Source organism: Dama dama, chromosome 12 (assembly GCF_033118175.1).
Source record: "Dama dama isolate Ldn47 chromosome 12, ASM3311817v1, whole genome shotgun sequence".
NCBI lineage: Eukaryota > Metazoa > Chordata > Mammalia > Artiodactyla > Cervidae > Dama > Dama dama.
The window spans coordinates 50,811,302-50,834,216 of record NC_083692.1 but is presented as its reverse complement, the minus strand read 5'-3'; the positions used below and the strand labels follow the sequence as shown (position 1 = coordinate 50,834,216).

The 22,915-nt window shown below is 36.6% G+C and overlaps 1 protein-coding gene across 5 annotated transcripts in view; it reads right to left on the bottom strand.

Annotated features, from left to right (window-relative positions):
• MINDY2 (MINDY lysine 48 deubiquitinase 2) overlaps window positions 1-22,915 on the bottom strand; it is an 84,878-nt gene that overhangs the window by 45,386 nt on the left and 16,577 nt on the right. For all 5 annotated transcript variants that reach the window (XR_009695119.1, XR_009695118.1, XR_009695117.1 and 2 more), the window contains exons 2-3: window positions 21,167-21,224; window positions 7,341-7,405 (exon numbers count right to left, since the gene is read on the bottom strand). Coding sequence is in view for 2 of the 5 variants with exons in the window: in XM_061157258.1 (XP_061013241.1) it covers window positions 7,341-7,405; window positions 21,167-21,224 (123 nt within the window). In the remaining 3 variants the exon portion in view is untranslated. The remainder of the gene's footprint in view (window positions 1-7,340; window positions 7,406-21,166; window positions 21,225-22,915) is intronic.

Below are 22,915 nucleotides of genomic sequence, written 5' to 3'. Positions count from 1 at the left end.
TGGAACAACAAATTGATTTCCATGGGAAAGGAGTACATCAAGAATGTATATTGTCATCCTGTTTGTTTAACTCACATGCAGAGTACATCATGTGAAATGCAGGGCTGGATGAAAGCACAAGCTGGAATCAAGATTGCCGGGAGAAATATCAATAACCTCAAATATACAGATGACACCACCCTTATGGCAGAAAGTGAAGAAGAACTAAAGAGCCTCTTGATGAAAGTGAAAGAGAAGAGTGAAAAAGTTGGCTTAAAGCTCAACATTCAAAAAACTAAGATCATGGCATCCGATCCCATGAGTTCATGGCAAATAGATGGGAAACAATGGCATCAGTGAGAAACTTTATTTCCTTGGGCTTCAAAATGACTGCAGATGGTGACTGCAGCCATGATATTAAAAGACGCATGCTCCTTGGGAGAAAAGCTATGACCAACCTAGACAGCATATTAAAAAGCAGAGCCATTACTTTTCTGACAAACGTTTGTGTAGTCAAAGCTATGGTTTTTCCAGTAGTCATGTATGGATGTGAGAGTTGGACTACAAAGAAAGCTGAGAGCTGAAGAATTGATGTTTTTGAACTGTGGTGTTGGAGAAGACTCTTGAGAGTCCCTTGGACTGCAAGGATATCCAACCCATCAATCCTAAAGGAAATCATTTCTGAATATTCATTGGAAGGACTGATGCTGAAGCTGAAACTCCAATACTTTGGCCACCTGATGCGAAGAACTGACTCAATGGAAAAGACCCTGATGCTGGGAAAGATTGAAGGCAGGAGGAGAAGAGGACGACAGAAGATGAGATGGTTGGATGGTGTCACCAACTGCACGGACATGAGTTTGAGCATGCTCCGGGAGTTGGTGATGGACAGGGAAGCCTGGCATGCTGCAGTCCATGGGGCTGCAAAGAATCAGACAGGACTGAGCGACTGAAATGAACTATGTTACAGGCATTAAATATGAGTTCTAAAAATAAAAGAGTGGATAAAACAAAGTTCTTAATCTCATGGAACTAACATTTTACTATGAGAGAAAAATACATAAATTATAATATAAAGTTAAGTATTAGTAAGAAAAATTGGATAGGATAAAGATATACAGAGAGGGGAGGGGGGCCTATTTTTAGACCAGGAAGTTCAAAGACAAAAGTTTCTAGTCAAAGAGAAAGGCCTCTCCCACTTCCAGGTATATTCCTAAAAGAATCAAAAGCACCACCTTAAAGAGACAGGTGTACACCTATATTCACTGCAGCATTATTCACAACAGCCAAGAGGTGCAAGTAGTTCAAATGTCCATTAGCAGATAAATGGATAAAGGAAACATGTTTTATATACACACACACACACACACATACACACATAACAGAATATTATTCAGCCTTTAAAAAAAAATAAGGAAATCTTATTACATGTTACAACATGGATGAAACTTGAGGACATTATACTGAGTGAAATAAGCTACTGCAAAGAACAAATATTATGTGACTCCACTTATATGAGATAGAGTAGTCAAAATCATGGAAATAGTAGAATGGTAGTTGTCTGGGGCTAGAGGGAGATCTGGGGAGGTGTTCAATTAGTATAGAATTTTAGTTTTACAAGGTGAAACTGTTTTAGAGATCTGTCACACATGAATATAATATAGTTAATACTACACTTAATGGCTAAGAGAAAAAAAATGGTTAAAGAGTAAATTTTATGTTTTTTTAACCATAATTTAAACAAAAGAAAGAAAAAGAAATCAGCTATCAAGCCATGAACAGACACAGAAAAAAATTTAAATGTACATTACAAGGTGAAAGAAGCCAATATGAAATGTATTGTATGATTCCACATGACACAAAATGATGGGAAAAGGCAAAACGATGGAGACAGTAAAAAGATCAGTGGAGGAGGGAGGGATGTAGTGGCAAAGCACTGAGGATTTTTAGGGCAGAGAAACTATTCTGTATGATACTATAATGGTGATACACATCATATATTTGTCAAAACCCAAAGAATGTATGGGAAGATCCCATGGAGAAGGGAACAGCTACCCACTCCAGTATTCTGGCCTGGAGAATTCCATGGACTGTATAGACGATTGGGGTTGTAAAGAGTTGGACATGACTGAGACACTTTCAAAGAACGTATAAACACCAAGAGTGAACCCTAATGTATATGGACTTTGGATAATAATTCTGTATCAATGTAAACGGTGGGAGGTGAAGTCTGTGAAAAAGAGCCTCAATCACAAAGACTTATTGGTCAAATCAGAGTCATTCTGTCCACACCAGGTTTCTCATTAAACATGGTCATGTATGTAAGGAAGACTATTTTAAAACATGTTTTTCTAAACATTTTAATATATTAAGTATGGACATAAGTATAGAGGGTATATTTGATGCAACAAATAAAAATCAATATACAAAATTTGATAAAATTTTATTAAATCTATACTGTTAATCAGATACTATATACTAAAGATATAAAATAGGCTACAGACTATAGCCTACTGGAGGGCTTATAGTAAAACGGCTAAACATGAAATAAACCCTTTTATATTACAATTATGGACTCTCTGAAATCTGGAAAGGACAAATTTAGGTCAAAAGAAAAGTTTACCAGTTAACTTACAAAATTCTATCCTAAGAGACTACACAGACAAAAACAGAAATTACTCAAATGTTTTAAATTTATGAGTGAGGAATTTACAACAGGATAGCACTATTATAGAGTCTTTGGTTTTTGCCAGTCTCACCTCTCTCTAACAATTCTAATACCCTGAAACACTTATTTTCTCAGTCTTCCCTAAAGTTGAAACTTTGAAAACAATCAGCTCACATTTTTTTCCTTTCAGTGTTTTAAAACTTTTCCTAAAGCCATAACAATGATGAATGTGAGAAAATATGAATGAATATGAGCTACTGTAGGATTGTAGTTTTACTACTACTGATTTTTTCTGCTATGTGTTAAATTCTTGGTTGCCAATCACCCAATTTTCTTCAAGGGAGAGTATAACTTCAAGCTTACACCTATATATATCTTCTACATTTTAAACAGATTATATAATATTAAAATAACTAAATTAATATAACTAATAATCTCCATAAAGAATAAAACTAATATAAATAAATCTATAAACAAAGAGTTTGAAAGAGTATTTTGCCATTTTGTTCCTGAATTCAAATTATGATAATTAATATAAAATATAAATTAGGGAAGGGTGCTTATAAAAGGACTACTACTTCTTTAAGCCAATAGTTCAACTGCTTCTTAGAATTTTTCTTAAAGGTACTGTTAACGTGGTAAAATTTTAAATTTAAACATAAGATACATTTTAAAAATATATTTGCAGTAATATAAAAATCTGTCAAAAACACACACAGTAATTTCTTGTGTTGTCATCAAAAGCAAAACTGGAAAAAATATGCTCTTTGTTTATATTGCAACTTTAGGTAAGGATTCTTAATTAGGAAGATTGAAGTTCTGTGCTGACCTTTTTAAAATTTAGGCTTGAACATTTCTGCTCACACAAATTATACAAAAAGATTATTGTTACATCATACCTGTGGAGCATTAAAAACCAGTTTAGACTCAATTTTATCAGCTTGGTACTAACTCTGATGCTGGGAAAGATTAAGGGCAGAAGGAGAAGGGGACAACAGAGGATAAGATGGTTGGATGGCATCACCGACTTAATGGACATGGGTTTGGGTGGACTCTGGGAGTCGGTGATGGACAGGGAGGCCTGGCATGCTGCAGTTCATGGGGTCGCAAAGAGTCGGAACAACTGAGCAACTGAACTGAACTGAACTGAACGTGCTATTCTCAAAATGAATGGTAATTCAATCACAATACCTTATAAATAGTTTTAGAGCTTATTTTAAACACAGGGTACTTTTTGTCTGACATGTTGATAAGAAATGCAAGTAGCTGTCAGTGTTTGTTTCAACTTTGAAACAAAACTTTCAGTCATTTTTCAAGAGTCCAAATCATCTTAATGGAAGTACATCCTAAGACTGCAAGACAAGACTTGAAACAAAGTGCTGGTATCATTTGCAAATACTTTTCACTCAAGATTTTCTCAAGTCTGTGCAACAGAAATGAACTAAATTTTGAGGTTGATATGAAACTGCAACTATGATCTACAATTTCTAATTTCAAATTTTTGTATTAATTACAATAGCCTTACTGATTTCAATAAAAAATGATACAACTTTGATAAATGATATAAGTTTAACCATAGGGCTTCCCTGGTGGCTCAGAGGTTAAAGCGTCTGCCTGCAGTGCGGGAGACCTGGGTTCGATCCCTGGGTCGGGAAGATCCCCTGGAGAAGGAAATGGCAACCCATTCCAGTATTCTTGCCTGGAGAATCCCATGAACAGAGGAGACAGGAAGGTCCACGGGGTCGCAAAGAGTTGGATACGACTGAGCAACTTCACTCACTCACTCATTCATAAGTTTAACCATATCACTTTACACTTATAAAATATTCACTGGTTTTATAAATTGAAGGTTAACATAAGATTTCATTTGAAAACAAGTTTCTACTGTGAAAAATGTTTGGAAATCCTTGCTTTAAGTTACAAATTCCAAAAGAACTGAAATGACTTAGTATACCTATTTGGCTTTAACTACAGATTTCCTGGAGGAGAACATGGCACCCCACCCCAGAATTCTTGCCTGGAGAATCCCATGGGCAGAGGAACCTGGCAGGTCCATGGGGCTGCACAGAGTCGAATACAACTGAAGCGACTTAACATACACACAGATTTCCTACCTTACACAGTGATTCAATGTAACATACTTAGCTTTTAGATCTTATTAGGACTAGATTATCTAACATTCAAATTCAAGAAATTTTGCAATATTGAAATTAGTTTTCTTGTTGCTATCTGGACACTGGTGAAAGTATGTATAAGGGTTACTTTGAAAGTAAACATAAAGGTTCCAATGATATGTTTCTTCCCTAGCTGATACCGTCTTCCACTGCAAGAACCTGTGTTCTTCTTGCCTTCTACAGTCAAACAAAGGAAGAATACTGAAGAAAATGAAGCTCTGCTTGCTTACTTCCAGTTCCAGTAATTTTGAGCCTGGTGGTCCCTTTATGTTAACCTTCAATTTATAAAACCAGCGCATATTTTATAAGTGTAAAGTGATATGGTTAAACTTATATCATTTACCAAATTTGCATTATGATGATGTTGTGAAAGTGCTGCACTCAATATGTCAGCAAATTTGGAAAACTCAGCAGTGGACACAGGACTGGAAAAGGTCAGTTTTCATTCCAATCCCAAAGAATGCTCAAACTACCACACAACTGCACTCATCTCACACGCTAGTAAAGTAATGCTCAAAATTCTCCAAGCCAGGCTTCAGCAATACGTGAACTGTGAACTTCCAGATGTTCAAGCTGGTTTTAGAAAAGGTAGAGGAACCAGAGATCAAATTGCCAACATCTGCTGGATTATCAAAAAAGCAAGAGAGTTCCAGAAAAACATCTATTTCTGCTTCATTGACTATGCCAAAGCCTTTGACTGTGTGGATCACGATAAACTGTGGAAAATTCTGAAAGAGATGGGAATACCAGACCACCGACCTGTCTCTTGAGAAACCTGTATGCAGGTCAGGAAGCGACAGTTAGAACTGGACATGGAACAACAGACTGTTTCCCAATAGGAAAAGGAGTACGTCAAGGCTGTATATTGTTACCCTGCTTATTTAACTTATATGCAGAGTACATCATGAGAAACGTTGGGCTGGAAGAAACACAAGTTGGAATCAAGATTGCCAGGAGAAAGATCAATAACATCAGATATGCAGACAACACTGCCCTTATAGCAGAAAGTGAAGAGGAACTAAAAAGCCTCTTGATGAAAGTGAAAGAGGAGAGTGAAAAAGTTGGCTTAAAGCTCAACATTCAGAAGACTAAGATCATGGCATCTGGTCCCATCACTTCATGGGAAATAGATGGGGAAACAGTGGAAACAGTGTCAGACTTTTATTTTGGGGGGCTCCAAAATCAGTGCAGATGGTGATTGCAGCCATGAAATTAAAAGACGCTTACTCCTTGAAAGGAAAGTTATGACCAACCTGGATAACATATTGAAAAGCAGAGACATTACTTTGCCAACAAAGGTCCGTCTAGTCAAGGCTATCGTTTTTCCAGTGGTCATGTATGGATGTGAGAGTTGGATGGTGAAGAAAACTGAGCGCCGAAGAATTGATGTTTTTGAACTGTGTTGTTGGAGAACTCTTGCAAGTCCCTTGGACTGCAAGAAGATCCAACCAGTCCATCCTAAGGAGATCAGTCCTGACTTCATTGGAAGGACTGATGCTGAAGCTGAAACTCTAATACTTTGAGCACCTCATGCGAAGAGTTGACTCATTGGAAAAGACCCTAATGCTGGGAAGGATTGGGGGCAGGAGGAGAAGGGGACAACAGAGGATGAGATGGCTGGATGGTATCACCGACTCGATGGACATGGGTTTGGGTAGACTCTGGGAGTTGGTGATGGACAGGGAGGCCTGGCATGCTGCGATTCATGGGGTCGCAAAAAGTCGGACACGACTAAGCAACTGAACTCAACTGAACTGAACTGAGTGGTTCCCTCGTGTATTACAGAATAGTATCTCCAAAGAACAAGCCAAACAATGTGAACACATTTAAACAAAAGTTCCAATGATATGTTTCTTCCCTAGCTGATACGTCTTCCACTGCAAGAACCTGTGTTCTTCTTGCCTTCTACTGTCAAACAAAGAAAGAAAACCGAAGAAAATGAAGCTCTGCCTGCTTACGTCCAGCTCCAATAATTTTGAGACCAGTGGTCCCCGCCCATGTTACAGAATAGGATCTCAAAAGAATGTGCCAAACAATGAAAACACACTGAAACTATGAAATAGCAGATTTAGTCCTAATGGCATACCCTAGACATCATTTGCTGAACAATTTCCAAAATATAACTTAATTGTAAAATATAAACAAATGAGGGAAGATGAATCAATAACAAATTCACTTGAAAGTCAATTTTTTCAAGGAAAACACTAGGTTATGATTCTTCATAGGTGTGTAGAATGGTATCCATGTTTCATTCTTCATGTTATACTGTTTAGTCACTAAGTCGTGTCCAACTTTTGTGACCCCATGGACTGTATATAGGTTCATATAAAAGAGAGATCAGCAAAGTATGGCCTGTGGGTCAAATATAGCTGTGGGCTGAAAATGGTTTTTACATTTTTAAAAGGGCGTAAAAAAAAGAAAACAAAAAAATATGCCTGAAAAGCCATTGGTAGAGACCAATGAATATACCCATAAGGGCAAATTACCTATTTTAATATAACAAAAATTGGGTCTGTTACCTGCTCATAGTTTAAACGCTGAATTTCTGAAATTTCTTTTGGCTTTGTATCAAGCATGTAATCTCCTGTAAAAAGAAATTGTAAAGTTGCCTTTTAAAAATATCACTTTTTTTCTAATTACAAAGGTAATATATTTAAATTATAAATTGTAAAAATAAGTAACATAAAAAAGAGCCCCCACCCAATTCTATTCAGAGAAAATCATCAGAGAAAATCAATGTTAACCGTTAACTAAGATCTCATATTTTTTTCAGTGTACATCCTATGTTTTGAATTTATTTTTCTTCCTTAATGAGTATCTTTCCACATCACTACAATAAAACTCTAAAACGCTTTACAAAGTTTCATGGATATCAGCAATATAATTGTTACCCTAATACCTTTCCAAGAATGAGTGTTATCAGTCTTCTGAATGTTGCTTTTCTTAGAAGTAAACAGTAACTTCTTTGCATTTAAAAAACTGATATATTAGTGATTACCAGTAGGGAAAAGGAAAGGAGAAAGGCAAGAAAGTGGTATGGAATTGAGATAAAAAGTACTATGTATAAAACAGATAAGCAACAAGGATATATTGTATAGAACAGGGAATTATAGCCACTATTGTGTAATTTTAAATGGAGTATAATCTGTAAAGAAACCGAATCACTAGGCTGTACACCTGAAACTAATATTGTAAACCAACCATTCACCCCTCCAAACTGATATCTTTTTATACATGTATTTTTATTTGGTATCACTTTTTTAATATATAAATGACTTTTAGTATATGTCACACTTTTTAAATATATGTAGCATCATTTTAATATATGCTGTACCTTTTGATCTATGTTTTGCTTTTTAAAATATATATTAGTTATACATACTTTTCTTCAAATTGCCTGCCTATACAATATTACATTTTTCTTATTGAACTATAAAAGCTCTTTTTCAATTAGAGAAATGAGAACATTTCCTGTTATATGTGTGGTAAATTATTTTTTTCCCCATATTGACCTCTGACTTTATGATAGTGCTTTTTTGCCTATTTTTCACCATATAGAAATATTTAATTTTATATAGTCTCATTCTTCTATTACAGCTTCTGAGCTTGACGTTATGTTTAGAAAGATTTTCACCCCTTCAGAGTATACAAACATTCACATATACTTTCTTCCTGTAATTTTATGTTTGTCTTTTTTTACATTTAAGTCTTTATGTTATTTGGAATTAATTTTTATATAAACAGTGATATATCGGACCAACTTCTCACTCAGCCTCCTAAACCACTAACAAGTTGATAAATTGCTTTTATATAACTTTTATTTTCAAATTCAAAATAAACTTCCAATGACTGTATCAAGTACTCTTTCAATCTCTCCAATTTTGATAACCAAAGAATTCCTATAAACATCAATATATTATTATCTGTGGGTTTATTTAGAATTTTAAGACAGCAAAATCGAACTAATAATAATATTATTATACCATAGGTAAAGGAACTCCAAAAATACTAAATTCATTCATTCACAGAAATATATAAGCAAGTATATTTAACAAATATTTTTGAAAACTTACTATAACTGGCACATTGTATATTTACATGTTGAGATTTTAATATAGCACTTAACTGAAAACTACACTGAGTAAATTTTATACATTATTTATTCAAATAATTGGGACCATATTTGCTATACTTTGATCCTTTATTTCATTTAAGTTCTGTAATTATCCTGATACAACACTGTAGTGTATGTTTTTCTAACATTTTAGCAGGGTCAGGATGCAGAATATTATATAATTCAATACTAAATGACCCTAGGTATGCTATCATAGAATAAAGCTTATGTGTTACGAGTGTAATAAATATTGGGAAAGACTCAGATAAGCAACTTCTCTTTTCCTGAGGTCAGAAAAGATATTTTGACAAGAGAAGAATGGCCTCGCTAAGGGAGGCAGCCTCTTTGACGTACCCTATTGCCCGGTATTCACACCTCTGTCTAATCCCTTTCCCTTGATTGTGGACTGGACTCAGTTCCAGTGAATAAAATACAACAGAATTAATGAAATGTCACTTAAAAAATTAGAAAAGAAAACACTGTGTCTTTCATCATGGTGCTGTCTCACTTGCTCACTCTGAAAAATGCCACGTGTCATGTTCTGAGCTGCCTTATGGGAGAGGCCATGGCAAGTAACTGAAGGAGGCCTCTGGCCACAGTCAATGAGAAACTGAGGACCTCAGTCCAATGACCTGTGAGGAACTGAATCCTGTCAACAACCAAGTAAGCAAGCTTAGAAGTAGATCCTCCTCAGCTGGGCCTGGAGATAAGACTGCAGCCCCAACTGAAACGCTGACTGCAACTGTGTGAGAGACCTTAAATGAGAGTCACCCAGCCACACTCAGATTCCTGACCCACAGGTACTTTGTGACAATAAATGTTCATTGTTCAAAGCAACTAAATTTTGAGGTGATATCTTATGTAGTAACAGACATCTATAGTTTTAGGAAAGTTTATAATAGAGAGTTAGATATTTTTAAAAGACTGATTTTGAGTTTTTAAGGGAACATACTTCAGTTTTAGATATCTAAAAAATCACCTCTTAAGATTGCTGTTTTGTCTAACTTATCTAGCCTTTATTTCAAAATTGATCAACAACACTATTTCAATCAAAAAGTATTTATTGATAGTTTATTCCGTGTTCAGCAACAGGTTAAAACAAATAACCTGTTTGGAAATGACTATTTCTCTTAAAAAACTAGTAATCTGGTTGGGTAAAGAACATACAGAAAACAGAATAAGATAATAATAAGGTATATATAATATACTGTAAACTGTAATAAATGCCTTAAGTATCACACGATTTTGAAAAGAGATATTGAGATAGCCTGTAGCACTTAGAAATCTCCTTTGGAGCAGGTAGTATCTAAAGCAAAACTTGCCAAGGCAGTGAGGGGAAAAGCATTCTTCGAGGGAGAAAGAATGAAGGAAAAAGCATGTATAAGAAACATCATGCCCTGTGGATAGCTTATAAGGAGGTTTATACATAAGATTGGAGAAGGCTATGGCAACCCACTCCAGTACTCTTGCCTGGAAAATCCCATGGATGGAGGAGACTAATAGGCTGCAGTCCATGGGGTCGCTAACGGTCGGACACGACTGAGCGACTTCACTTTCACTTTTCACTTTAATGCACTGGAGAAGGAAATGGCAACCCATTCCAGTGTTCTTGCCTGGAGAATCCCAGGGACGGGGGAGCCTGGTGGGCTGCCATCTATGGGGTCGCACAGAGTCAGACATGACTGAAGCGATTTAGCAGCAGCAGCAGCAGCATACATAAGATTTATGTTGCAGAGTGGTGGGAAATATGGCTGGATGGGTAACCTTGATCAGATTACAGAAAAATCATAAATACCACATTGATAAGTTTGGTTGCTTGTGAAGATCTTAAGGGATCTTTGTTTTTAAGTCGACAAGTGAAGGATAAAATTAGTGCTTTAAGAAGATAACATTTGTAAACAGTCCAGTTTGGATAGTAGAGAAAACAAAAGAGCTTGCAATAAACCACACTCCCAAATACCAGTATACCGAGAGGAAAGAATTTCAAAGAAAGAATCCCTAAGACTTTGCTACTAATGGGATATTCCAGACAAACAGAAATCAAGAAGCAAAAACGTGACAGCTACATTAGGCCAAAAACAGCAGACAGGGTTTGTCAGTAGGGAACCTATCCCATGGTAAGCACCTGGAAAAGAAGAGACGCAATTAACTGTAGGCAAAATTCAGTTCAGTTCAGTTTAGTTACTCAGTCGTGTCCAACTCTTTGTGGACAAAATTTTGTAGGCAAAATTAAAATGCTTCAGTATTGCTTTTATAGTATTTATGTTCAAAAGATAAATTATCTTTTAAGAGCGAGGGATTGGCTGGTTTAGCTTTTGTTGTTGTTCTTCTCTGCTATCTGCTTAATAGAGAGAACTTCATGTGGTGGGAAATATTTTTAAAACACACACATACACACAGTATATATAGGGCAATGCACAGGTGGGAGCTGGCAGTGCAGAGAGGAAGAGACACTGGTCTGCAGTAACAGCTTCTACTACCAGCCCTTGGAACACACACCCCTGTGCTCAAGCAATCATTGTCAATGACAAAGTGACTATTGAAGTTATAGTTGTAATAAATTAGTGCTAATAATTTGGATATTTTATTTCGGGATGCTCAGGTAATGTCAGCCCTTAACCAAGCATATGTGGTTTTTTCCTTTTATTTTTTTCTTTCTGGATACAGCTGTAAAATATTTGGATATAGGAAATGTTGTATTAGTCTTGCAGCCTTGATATTCAGGGTGGATTGTAAAATATAAATTTTTGTGAGATTTCAAAGATTATTTTGATAACATTATTTACAGATTCAAAAGATGTGGTTATCACAAGTCTGTTGAGGGGGAAAACTACTGCATAAAATATCTAATTTGGAATAAATATTTCACATCAGTTTGGAAAAAAAAGAAAAAATATCTTTTAAAAAGTCAGACAGCCACACCATCCCACCAACTATTTTCCTTACTATAATATGGTGCTAATCTCACGATCATACAAACTATAAAAATCATACTATACGTTTGAAACAGGAGGGAAGGGGACAGGGCACAACCCCTGAAAGAATGATAAAGTCTGAGGACACAACATAAACTGATTAGAACCAAATGGGTCCAAAATGGCAGACAAGTCAACTTGGACTAGACCTTGATCCTCAAGATACATTCATTGTAACACATCAGCAAGCTAAATGACATACGTAGAGGTACCACAACAGTTTCAAGGGTCGACCAAAAAGTAGACAGTGGCCCAATTTCGAAAATCTCCACCCCTTTCCCAAAATAGCTGGAATAATCCTCCCACTTAATAGACTACGAAATTATCCAGCCCCCAAAATCTAACCACACCATATTTCAAGACCACACTCTCTCTGTTCGAAGGCCCATGATGTTGTCTGTGGCATGTGCTTCTCCCAAGGTTACTCCTGCCTTCAGACACGGCCTACACTCTATCTGTGTATTGTGTTTCTAAGTAAATCCACTTCTTACATATATCACTTTGTCTCTCACTGAATTCTTTCTACTATGAGATATCAAGAACCTGAACTTCCATTATATCCCTAAACCAGCTCTGTGATCTCAGTTGGAAGACCATGGGTTTTGGCTGGGTTCAAGTTCTGGCCACGTGGGTTAGAGTCCCAAGCAGGGTTTTTGCTAGGTTTGAGTCCTAAACTGGGTTTTGGCCAGGTTTGAGTCCCGGCCACGTGGGTTCAAGTCCCAATCTGAGATGAACGGTTTCACATTCCAGTTTATGTTGTGCTTCTTTACCTTATCTTTCTAACCATTTTCTGCCTTTCACCTACACGTCATTCCCATTTTATTAGATCTCCCAGTACTTCCCAGGTATCCAAGCTTTTATGTTTCTTTCTTGAGGCCAAAGTTCTCCAAGAAGCCATGTTCAAGTTTGGCCCTGCTCTTGTTATTCAGTTGTGTACGACTCTTTGCAACCCCATGGACTGCAGCATGCCAGGCTTCCCTGTCCTTCACCATCTCCTGGAGCTTGCTCAAACTCATGTCCATTGAGTCAGTGATGCCATCCAATCATCCTCTGTCATCCCTTTCTCCTCCTGCCTTCAATCTTTCCCAGCATCAGGGTCTTTTCTAATGAGTCAGTTCTTTGCATCAGGTGGCCAAAGCATTGGAGTTTCAGCTTCAGCATCAGTCCTTCCAATGAATATTCAGAACTGATTTCCTTAGGATTGACAGGCTGGATATCCTTGCAGTCCAAGGGACTCTCAAGAGTCTTCTCCAACACCACAGTTCAAAGGCATCAATTCTTCGATGCTCAGCCTTCTTCATGGTCCGACTCTCACATTCATACATGACTACATGTGGAAAAACCACAGCGTTGACTATATGGACCTTTGTTGACAAAGTGATGTTTCTGCTTTTAATAAGCTGTCTAGATTTGTCATAGCTTTTCCTTCCAAATTTCAAGGCCCTGCTCTAGAAATTTCCAAATTAAAATCCACACCTCTTCTAATCTTTAACAATCAAAATTCCCATTCCCCATGGTTCCTCATCTGGGTACAGGAAAGTCTTCAACGGTTTCTTTTACAATATTTCTACTAGTGCTTGCTTATTAATGCAAAATGTCTCTGGTTCCTCCAGAGAACTTCAGTCATCTCAAGAGAACAAAATCCAAATAGCTTAGAAAACTAAACAGTTAGTTCTGGCAGAAATGGCCTTGAATAAATTTTATCTTTGGTAAGGCAGAGTTTCCAGAATCTCTCTTATCAAATCACTCTTGCTCACTTCTCCCCTACCTGCCATTAGGATCATATTACTTTCATGCTATCCCTAGTAGTCCAGTACCCTCACCCAGGACTTCCAAACCTCTTCACCTACCCCAGATCTAAACATTTCTTCATCAATTTTTCTTTTCCCTGTAATTTAAAAAACTCTCTACTCTATGTCCTGCTTCTTTAGGACTTTTTAAAACAGTTGGATAAATTTAAAATACCAAGATGTACTAATTATTTTCTTTCCAAGAAAAAAACCATGTTAACATTTTCTTAGCAGAGTACATTTGTGCAGTCACACTGACTGTATTGTTGACAACTCCAAACAATGTGTCTATAGTACATGATTAGTAAATATTTGCTGGATAAGAAAAAAGAAAAAGGAAGCTAGAGACAAGAAGTACAAACTTAAAATATAGACCTGAGTGGTAGGAAGGGAGAAGAGATACACTTTTGAGAATACTAGCCTTTCAGCATTTAAAAAATAATAGTAGAAGGTGCCCAGGTTGAGAGCACACATTATTTAACCTTTCTGAGCTTTGGTTACCTCATCTGTAAAATCAAGAGGTATTATAATTTATGATGCTTTTATTGCTACTTCAGTCTTATCTTTTCCTGCTATTAGTACATCCATTTATATGCCTTCTGCCTCTGCTCATGGGTCTCTGCCATTACAACTGCATTCTTTAGCTACAAGAACCAACAGCAAAAGAGCTTATTTTGTCCCAGAAGACAAAGGCAAGAAGACTGATGGTAATAACAGAAGGAACAGGTTAGGTAAATGATATCAGTCTATGGTAGCACAGACAGCAGAGCCAGGATGAAATAAGAAGCTGTGGAGAGGCATCATAGTTTAGGTTAGCACTGTCCAATAGAAATATAATGTAAGCTATATGCAACCTCAAATTTTTAATAGCCACATTTTTAAAAAGTAAAAAGAAATAGGTAAAAAATTTTTAAAAAATATTTATTTGGCTGTGCCAAGTTTTAGTTGTAGCACTTGAGATCTTTGATCTTTGTTGTGGCATACAGGATCTTTAGTTGTGGCATGTGATATCTAATTCCCTGCCCAGGAATCGAACCATGGCCCCCTACATTGGAAGTGCAAAGTCTTAGTCAGTGAGCCACCAGGAAGTCCCAGAATTAGGTAAAAGTAATTTTAATAATATATTTTATTTAGTGCAGTATATTAAAAATATTATCATTTAAACACATAATCATTACAAAAATCACTGATATGTTACATTCTTTTTTGAGCTAAATGTTTGAAATCCAGTATATATTTTACACTTATAGAAAATCTCAATTCACTCTGGCAATATTTCAAGTGCTCAAAAGCCACATGTGGCCAGTGGCTACTATGCCAGGTGGTATAGGTTTAGGTGATTATAGTCATGATATGAGAACAAAGAAAGTAGGACAGATAGCAGTTGGATATGGAAGAAATGGATAGGAAACCCGGCTCAAAAATATACATTTTCTACATATATTAGGCATTCAAAAATCTATTGATATTTGACCACATCTGAACTGCTATTACTATTTCCTAATCGGTCTCAACCAGACAATCCTAAAAACTACACTTAACATGTTGTTTACTCCTCTTGAACTAAAATACATGAGGCAGCCTACCATAGTAAACAACTTCTCTGACTGGCTTCCAAAACTCCTCAGTTTAGCTGTAGCCTACTAACCCAATCTCCAATCTACCTTTCTGTAACATGCAGAGTTACCAACCACAGTCAAATTGTACTCAAATCACCCTTCTTCCAAACATGTCTTACAGGGGTTTCCCTGGTGGCTCAGTGGTAAAAAATTTGCCTGCCAATGTGGGAGACAGGGCTTCAGGCCCTGATTTTGGGAAGATCCCATGCCTCGGAGCTACTAAGCCTGTGCTACTGAGCCCATGTGCCATAACTACTGAAGCCTGCATGCCCAGAGCTTATGCTCCACAAGAGAAGCCACTGCAATGAGAAGCCCACGCACCACAACTAGAGCATAGCCTCCACTCACCACAACTAGAGAAAATCCTGCACAGCAACAAAGACACAACACAGCCCCACCCCCAAAAATAAATAAAATTAAGGAAAAAAAATGCCTTACATTTATTTACCTTGAGCTTGAGCTTAAAATAGTTTACACCTAGCCCTAAAACAATCTTTCTCCTTTTTTACAAGGGATCTAAGTATACCACCTTCTTTATAAGGATTCTAAGTATACCACAAAACCCAAGGTAAGTCACATGTTCTCTACTAAACCTTTTCCTACTCTTCACCTACTTCTCATACCCATCCATAGACAAACTTCTCAAAAGTTATCTGCAATTGAGTCTTCACTTACTCATCTCTTAAATGCTCCTCAACTCACCATTTCATTTCCATCCAGTCACTCTACTGACATTGTTTCTGTGAAGGTTACAATAACTTCCATGTTGCCAAATTATGTAGAGAATATTCTCCAGTATTCAACACTCTCTTATTCTCCCTCCTAGCACTCTTCTCTTCTTGGCTTCACTGGATCACCCTCTTCTGGCTTTTCTCCTTTCTTCTTAGTGGCTACTCCTTCCCTTACCATTGTGTCTTCTAACCTATGTATTTCAGCAGGGGTGATGTTGCCCCCCTAAGAGGGCAAAAACTGATTCTGGGAGGGTAGGGGCAAAAATATCTTAGATATTATAAGGGCTTGTGGCCTTCAAAGGGCCACAGAGCACGAAGAGACACACAGTATGTCTGTGGTATTAAAATTTCCTGGAGTGATTAGGACAAAGATGTCTACAAAGGCTCCTTGGGGGGGGGGGGGGCGGGGGGGGCAATACTGAAAAAAAAAAAAAAAGGTTGAGAAACACAGTTCTACCCAATTTGGGCAGGCTGGGAAACTTCAGGAGACAATCCTGTACCCATTTCTCTCTTTATTCTTTCTCTCTTAATGATCTCATCTGTTTCCACAGATTTAAATAGCATCTTTAGACTTGTGTGTGCTCATTCACTCAGTCATGTCCAACACTTTGCAACCCCATGGACTGTATGTAGCCCACTAGGCTCCTCTGTCATGAAATTTTCCACAAGAATACTGGAGTGGGTTGCCATTTCCTTCTCCAGGGGATCTTCCCATCCATGACCCCTAAATTCCTATTTTGGATTTCAACGTCCTCTGGAACTCATGGTCTCTCAACAACAAAGCTACTAAATGTTTTTTCTTAATGTTTCCTTCGCCTTCTGCCTAAATGAAATTTGGCTCTGCCCTGATGACACTGCAGCCCTTTCAAGTCATAGCTCTTTTCTCGCTTATACTTCTTTACCAGTGAATCTGCTGGTGGCAGATATCTACTTGTTCCTTATGATCATCCTTTCCCCTCATCCTCCCTAAAACTCAGTTTTAAAACCCATGCCATGATATACTACTACCCATTATTCACCCACCTGGTTATAGTTCTCTACGAACTTTTAGGTCAATCTCCCTCATTCCTAGCTCACTATCTCTCTATGATACAAATCCTGCCATAATTTTTGATAATTTTAATGCTCATAGAGATGACCCACCTAATACTTTGGCCTTTCTATTCCTTGACCTCTTTTCCAACAAAAATCATATATTCCACCTTATATCAGAAACTCATTCCCTATGATCATACAATTTTGTTACTACCAGGTTCCAAAAATTCTTCGACTATATTAGGGCCTACAATCCACTAAATCCTGTCACATTTTTCTTCAATGTATTTATATCCACATCTCCTCTTTGTGCAACTTAAATATTATGGCCCATTATTATAATTATATCACAGGTATATCTACACATAACTTCAATTCCCTAGACTCTTTCTTCAACATACTCACTTGGCAAAAACCCAGCTCTGGTTAAACTCTGCTTCTCCACTATGTAAGCGTATACTCATGCAGCAGAATGTGACTGCAGCAATCATACCACCAACGCCGGCTGGTCTCACCAACCCCAGGGTAAAACCCAGGAATCATACTGCATCTCCTCATTCACTCTCCCACTTGTCTAAGCAACTATTTTATACCTTCCTTCTCATCTTCAATAACTCCTCCTTCATTCTCACCCTCAGCTGATGATCTGATTTCCCATTTATTGAGAAAATAAAAGTACTTAAAAGACCTTCTACAAGCTACCACACCCACATCTACCCATCTACTTTTATCTTTTAAAAAATTTTTGTGTTTATTTATTTTTGGCTGCACTGAGTCTTTGTTGCTGCCTGTGGGCTTTCTTTAGTTGCAGTAAGACAGGGCTACTCTTCAGTTGCAGTGTGTGGGCTTCTCATTGTGATGGCTTTTCTTGTTGTAGAGCACAGGCCCTAGAGCATGCAGTCTTCAGTAGCTGTGGTGTAGGAAGGTCAGTAGTTGTGGCACACATGCTCTGTGGCATGTGGGATCCTCCCAGACCATGGAACAAACCCATGTCCCCTGCATTGGCAGGCATATTCTTAAACACTAAACCACTAAAGAAGTCCAACCTGCACCTATTTTTAACAGTCTATCTTCCCTTCTATTACTAAGGATGAGCTATCTGTACTACCTAAGACTAATTCTTCATTTGTCTAAAGTATATTTTTCAATTCCTTTCCTCCAATTTTCTTTTGTTAAAACCAGCTTTATTGAAACATAACTCACATACCATACAATTAACCCATGTAATGTGTACAGTTCAATGTTTTTGAACTATATTAACAGGACTGTGAAATTATCATCATGATCTAATTTTGGAACATTTTGGTCCCCCCCAAAAGAAGTTCTATACCCTTTAGCAGTCAATCTCTATTTCCCCCCTATATTCCCCAGTCCTAAGCAACCACAAATCCTACTTTCTGTCTCTAAATTTGCCTATTCTGAACATTCATATAAATGGAATCACACAATAAGTGGTCTTTTATGACTTGGCTTCTTTCACTTAGCACAACATCTTTAAGGCTTATTTATATTATAGAATACATCAGTACATTTGCTTTTATGGCTGAATAATGTTTCATTGTATGGATATACCACAGTTGGTTTATTCATCAGTTGATGGCTACCTGGATTGTTTCCAATTTTTTGGCATATATGAATAATGCTGCTATGAACGTTTCTATACAAGTTTTTGTATGGACATATGTCTTTACTCCTCTTGGGGGAAGCTGTAGGGTTATACGGCAATTCTATATTAGCTTCTTTCAGTTCAGTTCAGTTCAGTTCAGTCGCTCAGTCATGTCTGACTCTTTGCAACCCCATGAATCGTAGAATACCAGGCCCCCCTGTCCATCACAAACTCTCGGAGTTTACTCAAACTCATGCCCATCGAGTAACAAACTGTTTTCCACAGTGGCTGCATTATGTTTCACTCTTATTGGTTATGTCTTAGGACTTCTGATTTTCTCTTGTGCCTACTCCAGTCAGGTTTTCATCCTGTGGACTTACTGAAGTTACCAATTACCTCTGTATGGCTTCAATCAGTGGTTAATTTTTAGTCTTCATCCTGCAAAGCCTATTAGCAACATTTGACTCAGACAGTCTCTCATTCTTCACTGAAACTCTTCATTTAGATTCTAGGAAATCAGTCTCCAGTTTTTCTTCTACATAGCTGAGTTTCTATCTATTCTTCCTCTTCTCCAGCTTCTAATCACGGGCATGTCCCAGATTCAGTCCACTGATGTCTTCTTTGTCTACGTTCATATTATTTGTGACTCAGTCTAATGATCCTTTATATGACAGTTACTGTTCCTAAATTTGTATTTACAGGCTAGACATGCACTGTCCAACACAACAGCCAGTAATGACATGTGGCTATATTAATTTAAATTAAAATTAAGCATTCAACTTTCCTACAATTTAAAACGTAGCTAAATATTCACTACATTTTAAGAGATCAAGAGCCATATGTGGTTAGTGGCTATGAAACTGGACAGCCCAGATAAAGAACATTTCCATCAACACACAAAGGTTCACTGTACAGTGCTGATCTAGACCTGTCTTCTAGGTTCTAGATTTATATATCCCACTGCCTCCCTGATATCTCCACTTTAAAGTCAATAAATATCCCCAAACCAAAATCCTGATATTCTTCCGTAAACATGTTCCTTCCATTTGTTCCTGTTTCAGTTGATGTTAATGCCATCCTTCCAGTTGTTCAAGCCAAAAATCACTGGGTAACTCTTGACTTTACTCTCACTCCACATTCAACTAATCAGCAAATTCTGTCAGCTCTATACTCAGAATCTGACCATATTTTATAATCTCATTTCTATTACTCTGTTTGAAGCCAGAGAATTCTTGTTAAACTCAAAGTCAGATCATGTCAGTTCTCTGTTCAAAATTCTTAATGGCTTCTCAGATCACCCACAGCAAAAGTCAAAGTTGCTATAAAAGCCTAGGATATTCTATGAGATAGGATTCCATTATCTCTAATCTCATCTCCTGACACTTCCCCTTTGCAGTCCTTGGTAGTCCTCTGGCTGTTCCTCACAACCACTAAGCATATTTCAGCCTTTTTCTATGAAATATAATTTAGAAATCACAAAGTTTAAGAATCACCAAGCTAGAGTAAAAGAGGTAGAAAACAGAAATTCTATTTTCAGATATCTAGTTTTGAAGTAATCTACACTTAATGATGAGGTTCCTAGCCAATGAATAGGATTAAATTATATTAGTTATATAAGTAAAAAGGTCTTCCAAAAGCTGTAATCTCAATTATTTCACTAAACTTATATCTCACAAAAAAATCAGTTAGCTAGTTGTCTGGAAGAGCATAGACAAACTAATCAGCTAATAAGATCTTTTTAATAGAAACTTAATTACTAAAAATAAGAATATGGATTAAGATTTCTCATTTGGTAACAGTGCAAATATATAAATTCTTACTTGTTAAGTTGTAAAAGACCTCAGTGTGATAAACAACTACCTGCTCTGTAAACAAGTTCTGAATGCAGCTGATCTGCAAACTGTGTATTACGGTCTGTTTTGAAATAGGAAGCTTGCATAAGAATGCAATTCAATATGCTGCTTCCTTCATCAAGAAAAACTGGCTTCAAAAATATTTCAGATGGACTAAACAGTGTGCTTCCTATAGTAAATATTTTATACTCTAGTACAAGCCTCTATTTCACTGTAGACTGGTCTAACATTTTATTGACTGGCATAGGTTCGTGAACCATATTTTGGGTTAGCACTGCTCTAAATCACTTTCTGGGTTTTAATTCAAGTCTATTCAATATTTTTAAACACTCTCTACATGCACTGTTAGAGTTTCTATGCCATTTCCCATTCTGTAATTTATTGGAATTAATATATACCTTGTTGTTTTCTAGATGTCACTAGTCTCTTTACTTACATTAAAGAATTTTAATGCTGGTCAGAAAGAAGTCTGTAACATCCAAGAACAGAAACACACTAATAAAATTATTTAGTTAAGAGATTAAAAATAGCTTCAAAAAGGTGAAATTTGGTAATATAATAGCTTTGAAAACTTTGTTTTATCTTGAAAGAGATATAAAAGTCATTCACTTTCAACACTAACCTAAATATTCCATCAGCTGTTCAGCAGTTATGATTTCCATCATCGGTGGAAGTTTCACCTGAAAAACAAAGTATTTTTTGTATAAAATCAAATGTTTTAGGTAATTAAAGTGTTTCTTCAGTCAGAAACACATGTATATATATTATATGTATCTACTATATGTATACCATACTCACTTTAATCTTTAATACAACAATAGCTTTGTTGTATTAAAGATTAGTTTAACACAATCCTATCACCATAAAATTCAAGATCTCATAGAATCACTGAGAAATCTGTTTTCAAAAACAAGTGCTATGCCTTTCATCACCCATCCTGATTGTCATTAGGCACATGCAACAGTGTCCTGTGTGACAGAAAATGTGGTTAAAGGGCAGGAAGTGGCACCAAACATGTTTTGACAGATCAGCCATGAAGCAGTTTTTCTGAACACAGCTCAATATCCCATCACTTCAGTCTACCTTGATCATTTTTTGTTGTTGTTGTTGAATAGCTAAAATGAATATAGTATAAAGGATTGGTCATAAACTGAAGTATTCATACTATATGAGCCCACCTGTAAAATTAAAAAAAAAAACAGGCAAAATAAACTACACTGTTTAGAGCTGCACATGTACTAAAAAAAGAAAATGGATACTATAAAAATCAGGACTGTAGTTAACCCTAGGAATAAGGGAAGGGGTTATAGTTAGAACGAGACATACAAGAGGCCTCTGGGGTGCTGGCAATGCTTTGTATCTTGACTTGCATGGTAGTTCCACTGTTTGCTTTATAATTAACCTGTTAAACTGGACATCTCTGTTTTATGTATTTTCTGTGCTACATGTCACAATAAAAAGTTTAGAAGTAGATATATATGTTACAGTCACATTTAAGTCTCAAAAGTTAATTCAGCTGCAACACAGTCTAAATTTTTCAAATGAATTATCAGCTGAGTTACACAGATATTACAGCCAACGATTGTAAACATTTTAGCTGACTTATTTAAAAGGATACTTCTTGGTATATTCATAGAAGAAAAATAAATACTATAGGATGAAAACTCAAAGTAGTTAACATATCAACAATAGAATAGCAGTATAATTCAAAAATCTTCAAGAATTAATATTTTAAGAATTATTTTCTGTTCAATCAAGGAAATCATTTAAATCAGCAATTCCTCCAACAAGTGTTGAAGAAGGTGCTCTGAGTATTTATGTTACCAAATGTAGTAACAGTATGTGACATCTCTACCTCTTTGTTTACTTTAATCAATGAATAAATAAGTCCTAAAAAAGATCCTTGTGAAACAGTTTTAGACCCTCTCAAAGCATACCAGACAGCTAGAACGGATGAGTTAGTCATCCAGTGGCTTTATCATTCAGTGAAAACCAAGAGACGTCATGGAGGTTTTGATCATTACTTGATTCTAAATAATTTTTATTTTCTAAGACATTTAGAAAAACTGTAATAGATTTTTCCTTTTGGCTGCACCATGTGGTATGTGGGATCTTAGTTCTCTGACCAGGGATTGAACCAATGCCCCCTATAGTGGAAGTACAGAGTCTTAACCACTGGACTGCTAGGGAAGTCCCAGAAATTGTAATATACTTCTTTTGGTGCAGTTTTAGGTTTACAGAAAAGTTGAGCAGAAAGTACTGAGAGTTCCCATAAATAGTATTATTTTTTAAACTGAAACTCATTGGCAAGTTAAAGTCTCCTGCTTTTCTAAATAAAGTTTTATTGAGTGTCACCCTCATTTGTTTATGT